Here is a 7,645-nt window from a genome sequence, read left to right on the forward strand (position 1 = left end):
AAAGAAAGAAAGAAAGAAAGAAAGAAAGAAAGAAAGAAAGAAAGAAAGAAAAAGAAGAAGAATCCTCCATGGTTTTCCTTCCCCAAACCCACCCCACTCCAACCAAAAGTGATGCTAGACCAACCCAAACTGAAGAACGTTGTACTGGATGCCTGCACCCAGCTCCTGAAAAAGCATCAAGGTCATCAAAATACGAGTAAAGTCTGCATAACCGTCATCACCAAGAAGAGCTACAGAGACGAGATGACTAAGTGTCATGCAGTCTTCTGGAGGAACCCTAGGACAGAAAAAGGCCACTAAGTAAGAACTGACGAAATCTAAATAAAATGCACATTGTAGTTGATCATGGATCATCATTAGCTGTGCCAAATAAACCACAGCAATGTTAACAGTAGGGGCAAGTAGGTGACAGGTATATAGTAACTGCAATATTGTTAAAACTTTTATAAATCCACAGCTACTCTAAACTAAAATCATATTGTTAAAAATGAAGTATTTACAACTATTGTAATTTCTTGAAAAAGAAATTATCATTTCACCTAGATTTCTTTTTCTTTCCAAGGGTTTTCATTTAAAAAATATCAGTAAACAGAGATTTTTTATAAAAGTCTTACCCAGGTTTAGTCATGTACACCTGTAATTCCAGCACTTGGAAGACTGAGGCAGGAGATCACAAATTCAAGGCCTGGCAACTTGGTAAGATTGTCTCAAAATAAAAGATTAAAAAGGGCTTAGTGGCTGAACAATTGGTTCAATACATAGTACTGCAAAATAAAAATAAATAAATAAATACAAGTTTGAAAAGTCCAAAAGGAATGGGGCAGAGGATATAACTCAGTGGCGCAGTTCCTGCCTGACAGGTGCAAAGCCCTGAGTTTGATTCTCAACACACACAAAAAAAGGCCTGGGCTGGGGAGATGGTTCAGGAAATAAGCACTTCCCTGGCAAGCACAAGGGCCTGAGTCCAATCCCCGGTTCTGCAAAAAAAAAAAAAAAAGAAAAAAAAAAAAAAAAAAAAAAAAAAAAAAGAAAAGGCCAGCAGAAAACACAAGAAAATGTTAACAATGATCCATGCTGGGAGGCAGATTGTGGATATTGTACTGATTATTTGCATCTTTGGGGCTTTCTACATTTTCTACAATAAATGATTTTTACCTCGAAAGACCAAGATATATAAAATAAGAAGAGGAGGACTGGGGAGATATCTCGGTGGTCTAAGCATCTGCCTGGCAAGCACAGGGACCTGGGTTTGATCCCGGTACCACATGTCATGCCAGTCCAAGTGCCAGCCACTGAAACCCATAGTGGAGCATGCCTGTGATCCCAGCACTGGGGAGCCTGAGACAGGAGGATCATTAGAAGTCTGAGCTGTGTAAAGAGATCCTGTACCAAATAAATAAATAAAAGATTAGAAGTAAAAGAAAAAAAAAAAGAAGGAAAAGAAGGAGGAGGAGGAAGAGGAGCAGGGGAGGAGGAGGAAGAGGAGCAGGGGAGGAGGAAGAAGAGGAGGAGGAGGAGGGGAAGAGGAAGAGGAAGAGAAGGAGGAGGAGGAGGAAGAGGAGGAAGAGGAGGAAATGTTTTGCTAGCCTGTCTCTCCTATTAGACTGGGAGGTCCTCCAGGGCTGGGGAGCTTGAGGAATTGTGTCATGGTCTCTTTACTTTGTTGGCGTCCAGTACTCAGACACTGTCTATTGTCTGGTGAATATTTAAGTGAAAAACTAATATTCTTTTCTACTGCAAAAATAGTTTCATTTAATTCCAGTTTCATAGAAAACTAGGCTACATAGTTCCTAAAATATAATGAATTAGATAGGACAATTTCCAAGACTAGAGGACCTACTATAGCTCTCATTCAATGACAATGATTATTTTTATTAATTAGATCTTAATTTGACATTTATTCAGCACCTACTATGAATATAGGTTTCCTTTCTTTAAAGAGATTAAACATAAAATAGGTGTGGCGATGCTGTAGTCTCAGCCCTTGGGAAGGCTGAGGAAGAGGGATCACAAATTAGAGCCCAGTCTAGGCAATTTAGTGAGACCCTGTGTCAAAAACAAAAATTAAAAAGGACTGGGTTTCAATCTCTAGTACCACACACACAAAAAGAGTTTGAATATAATATTTATATCTTTTAAATTTTCTCAATTTAGCCTTCATAGTGAGCTACATTCCCAGCCCTTTAAAATTTTTTTTTTTTTAATTTTGACATAGACTCTACTAAGTCATTAAATTGCCCAGGCTAGGATCAAAATTGGGATCCTCTTGCTTCAGCCTTCCTGGTGCTGGGATCACAGGTGTGTTGCACTGTGCTTAGGATGTTAAGAAGTGTATGAAGGTAAGAGGAAACATGAAACATTTAAGTGGCATTTTACTAATCATATGACAGTATATTCCCAACACAGAAAGCTCCTTACTTTGAGACCCCCCTACAGCGGTCAGGTTTGATTGCTATCAACACTTTTCACCCAGAAAAATAACAAGTGAAGATAAATTCAGAATTCCATCTTAACTTCTTCCCCCATAGACTCCAAGGTCAAAGTTGTACAATTGTTTCTATGTGTTACCTAGGTTCGATTAATATTTGTCCAACTGATGAATAAAAAAGTCTTACTTCATTTATAAGACTGAGAAGCTTATGGTATAAGCAAAAAGCACAGTGATGCATTTGTTCACTTCCCAATTATCTTTGGTGCTAGGTACTGGGATACAATGGTTCACAAATGGTTATGGAACTTTCCAGTCCGGTGGGAAAGACAGACATTACTCAGATTACACATAAATTGTTGACAGAACTATAAATTTCCATGACTGATGCCTTTATTTGTTGTACACTTCTTAGGTCCTAGGCAGCTTTTCACACACAGGACCTCATTGGAAGTTGTATGGGGTTAAAGGTACATGTTTTGGTGTTGCATACATCTGAGCCCAAGCCTGCTTGAGCACTTACTCAGAAGGGCTCTTAGGCAAGATTCTGACCTTCAGTTTCATTATCTTTTAATGGGGAACAGTAAGACATTCATCACAGGGGTTATTATGAGAAAGCAATGCCATACTGCGTGTAACACACTTCAGCACAATGCCTGACTCATGGCTGGTAAGTGCCAGCTATTTTTTCTTTTGTTTTATTTATTTATTTATTTATTTATTTATTTATTTGTGTGTGTGTGTGTGTGTGTGTGTGTGTGGCCAGCTCAGCCCACCAGGGGGCGGGGCTGGCTGGCATGTGGTGCTGGGGGATTGAACCACGGTCCCTGTGCTTTGCTAAGCTTGTTCTAAGTAGGTGCTTTAGACCACTGAGCCATCTCACCAGCCCTTTTCTTTTGTTTTAAATACTACTCTTTTTTAAAACTTTATTTTAGCAGCCATTATTATTTATTTATTTATTTATTTAGTGGTGTTGGGGATTGAACTTGGGACCTTGCGCTTGCCAGGCAGGTGCTTATGCCACTGAGCTATCTCCCCAGCCTTAACAGCTATTACTATACTTTTTCCGCTACATCTTTCTTTCCCTTGTACTTCACTCTTCGCACAGAAGACAGATTTGAAATCAGATAAACTTGGTTCAAATCTCAGGTCCACCATGTATTAGGCGCAACATGAGTTAATATCAATTGCACAGCGCTCTCCACAGGTGTAAACAAGGAGACGTTTTCAGGGAGTCACACGAGGAACACATCTTTTGACTTTATCCTTTGTTGAGTTAATTATGGTCAGGGAAGTAGGGTCCATTTTATTAAGTCACAACTTTAGGCAGAAAGAAACTCCTTGAGTGCCTTCCTTAGGAGGGAGCATGAGAGGGGGTCACCAAGTCATCCTGGCCCGTCAAATACAGAGACCTCATGAGAAACAGAGGAAGATCACAGGAGGTGTTCAGGAACAAAAATGTCTTCTTATTCCTTTTAAATTTTTGTTTTATTTTGTGGTCCTGAGGATAGAACCCAGGCCTTGTACATGCTATGCAAATGCTCTACCACTGAGCTGCACCCCTTTTAGTCTGGTTTAGTTCTGGCCTGCAAATTAAATTGACACTGAGACAGAGTGACAGGAGAAAAGTACATGGATTTATTTAATACATGTTTCTTGTGGCTTGGGAGCCCACACAAGGAAATGAAGGTCCAAAGAACCAATTAGAATTACTTACACAGGGCTGGAGAGATGGCTCAGTGGTCTAAAGCACCTACTTGGAACAAGCTTGGCAAAGCACAGGGACCGCAGTTCAATCCCCCAGCCCCGCCCCCTGGTGGGCTGAGCTGGCCACACACACACACACACACACACACAATAAATAAATGTTAAAAAAAAATAAAATTAAAAAAAAAAGAATTACACAGCTGAATGGAGAAAGAGTAGCAAAGTTTGAAATATAATGCAGAGGCTTGGAGTCAGGTGGTGAATTGCATGAAGTCACTAAGAAGATAGTGCTTAGTAACAAACCTCGTGCAGCTCCAACTTCTGTCCTTGATAATAAGAATGTTACCTTCCTCTTTATACAAAGAGGATATTTTCCAAGTAGAAATTTCATTCCTGCTTTTTTTATTTTTTATTTTTTGCAGTACTGGGGATGGAACCCAGGGTCTTCCACTAAGTCACGTGCACACACACACACACACACACACACATCACCCACTTTTATATTTTGAGATAAGTTCTCACTTCGTTGCTATGTTGCTTAGGCTAGGCTTGAACTTGTTTTGGGGGACAAGGGAGTTTGAAACAAGGTCTGAATGTGCAGTTCAGACTCACCTTGAATTCACTATGTAGCCCTGGCCTCAAACTCTCAGTGATCCTCCTGCCTCAGTCTCTAAGACTGCTGGGAATTATAGGCATATACACATTCCTTCTCTAAAGAGACAGAATGAAGGTCAAAGAGAGCTTCTTGCACCTACTTTTTGAAGTGCCTTCAATTCAAAACAGTCAATATATGACAGCAGCATATGCCAGGTGGCTTATTCTTAACTTCAAAAGCAAGCAGTGCCCTGGGTTTATGAGAGAAGCTGGTTGAGTCATCAGACTGTAGTATTAGGAGTTGACAGAGCCAGCTCAGTGGTCTTACTGGATGTGTGTTGATGTGGGGCTTCTGGGGCTTAGTGCCAGACCCTGAGGATTGTGATTGAGAAATATCTGTTCAACACCAGGGAGGAGATGACAGCAACGCTACCCCAGGGCCTCTTCCATCTCAGCCTGCTCTGGGACTCCGGGACGATGGGGGCCCAGAAAGTAGGAGTCAGCAACTCTGAAGCAGGAAATCAGCAGAGGCCTGAATGTTTGGATGGAGTGCCTGGTCCCAGAGAGAATTGCTCTTTGTGTGCATGCCATCTATGCCAAAGCAGAACACATTTGTCAGCACTGCCTTGCAACTGCAAGAGAGAGTCTAACAATTTTAAACCAGGGCGGGGGGAGGTAGCTGGAAATTGATTGTTCATTATGATCATTACTAATTCAAGAAGCATAAAATATTATTGCTAATCTCTTTACTTGGTGGGCTGATTTTACTTTCCTAAAGATAAATATGCATGAGAGCTTAGTTCCCCTAAACACATTTTCCTTCTACTTTTTTTTTTTTCTTTTTTTTTTTTTGTCTTTTTGAGACAGGATCTCACTCTGCAATTTAGACCTTGACATCACTATGTACCCCAGGCTGGCTGCCCTTGAACTCATAGCAATCCTCCTGCCTCAGCCTCCCAAGTGCTGGGATTACAGGCATGTGTCCCCATGCCTAGCCTCTACCTACTTTTATGGGAATAAATGTTTCTTGGGTTTCCACTCTTTATTCCCATGATAGTCTTCAGGCTTTAACTGTCATGAAAAAGGGTTGGTAGGGTATAATATCCAAGTGTCTCAACTACATGGTAGTCACATACCTCCACATGGTAGAGCAGGAAAAGTGGGGCCCAGGGAGGACAGTGAGTGGGATTTTGGGAGCTTTGCAGTCATCCTGTCTTGTAAAGCTTGACTAGCACGGGCTATCACTGTTTTCAGGAAAACACAAATAATTTTTATATATTTTTTTTCCTCCCTCTTTGCTCTGTAGATGGATGGAAAAAACGATGGGTACAATCTAAACATCAGCCGGATTATGGGCAATTCCAGCTCAGTGCAGGAAAATTTTATGAACACATAGAGCGAGATAAAGGTAAATACTGCAGTTTAGGAAACTGCCCACTGATCGGGAGAAGTTCTAATTTTGGTACAATTGTTTTTATCCATAATCAACAATTTGTTTCTTGTACTTAAAACATTAATCAGTGGAAAAGAATGAAGTCACTGTATAATGTCCATTCGTTGAATAACAGCTATTTATTTTATTTTACATATTTAAGAGAAAGCCTCATTGTGCAGTTCAGGCTGGCCTCAAACTCACAGCAATCCTCCTGCCTCAGCCTTCTGAATGCTGGGATGTCAGGTGTACACCATCACACCTGGCTAAAACCATCTATTTAAATAAGCCCATGCACACATTATGCTCAGGCGTCTTCCTGACTAGTTCATGCAGTGATTACTATTATTTTCCCAGGTTTGCTAAGCAGCCCCAGAGAGGCTGAGTCCTTTGCCTGAGGACAAATGCTCAGCTGGCCAGAGGTGGAGCCAAGCTCTGCTTCTGCGTCTTCTGGGAGCAGGGGGGGTGGGGGATGGGGGGTGGGGGGGTGTTCATCACCAATGGGCTATGCTGATTTCTGCAATCGCCAAGGATTTTCTAATAGCGCTCTGCACTTGAAATGGGAGAAAGCACTGTGTAAGGCCCATGTGGTGCCTGGAGAGTGGAACAGTCAGCCCTAAGGTTAACTCCCAGGACCCATCCACTGCAGAAAAAGGGCAAGTCCTTTTACTTCTCAGAGCTTCAGATAGAGATAATAACCATCACTGCTGGCTCCTTGGGGATGGGGGGTGGGGCGAGCCAAACAACCTCGTGGAAGGAGGGCAAGCTCTGAGGACAAGGGCTGCCGCAGGGGGTTGGGGTCTGAGAAAGCCTCTGTCCTAGAAATAGAATCCATTGATTGGCCCCTGGAGCCATTTCCCATCCTCTCCTTCCTGGCTACTGTTATGAATCTCATTTTCATGTTTATTTGGGCGAGATTTAGGAACTGACTCCAGCATTTCAAATCTCATTTGAATCTACTCTGGAAAACTGTTTCCAAAGGAGGGCGCCTCCTCTGGTGAGGACGGTTCCCGTGGCTACTCCTCTCTTCTCTGGGTGCCTTCTTGATTGTCACCCCACACATTTCAAATATTCGGGTTCATTACATTCTCTCTGGCTCTGTAAGGCCCTGGGGGTATGAATGAAAGATGGGGCAGAGCAGGCCTCTGAATTTTGTGGCTCTCTTCCTCCAGAAGGTCCTCGCCTTCCTGCCAGCCAAGTCTTCCTTGGCTACTCCAGCCTGCCTACAGATCTCTGGGGAAACAAGCACTCATTAAAATGCAAACAGCTCCTAATACCATGGCCCACACGAAAGTGCTTACCACAAAGCTCAGGTGCAGGAAATGTTTAAGAGACCTTGGCTGGCTGGGCATGGTGGTGCCTGCCTGTAATCCCAGCACTTGGGAGACTGAGGTAGAAGTGCCAGGATTTTCAGCAACCTGAGCTACATTGAAAGAGAGAGAGAGAGAGACAGAGAGAGAGAGAGAGAGAGAGAGAGAGAGAGA

The 7,645-nt window shown here is 42.3% G+C and overlaps 1 protein-coding gene across 3 annotated transcripts in view; it reads left to right on the forward strand.

The window, feature by feature from the left end:
- Positions 1 to 7,645, forward strand: part of LOC101574157 (calreticulin) — a 41,157-nt gene that overhangs the window by 18,076 nt on the left and 15,436 nt on the right. For 2 of the 3 annotated variants that reach the window (XM_023724249.1, XM_023724250.1), the window contains exon 2: positions 6,036 to 6,137. The exons of the other annotated variant lie outside the window; for it this stretch is intronic. In XM_023724249.1, coding sequence (XP_023580017.1) covers positions 6,036 to 6,137 — 102 coding nt within the window. The remainder of the gene's footprint in view (positions 1 to 6,035; positions 6,138 to 7,645) is intronic. 3 annotated transcript variants of the gene reach the window in all.

This window comes from Octodon degus, unplaced genomic scaffold, assembly GCF_000260255.1.
Source record: "Octodon degus isolate 3935 unplaced genomic scaffold, OctDeg1.0 scaffold00107, whole genome shotgun sequence".
Classification (NCBI taxonomy): domain Eukaryota; kingdom Metazoa; phylum Chordata; class Mammalia; order Rodentia; family Octodontidae; genus Octodon; species Octodon degus.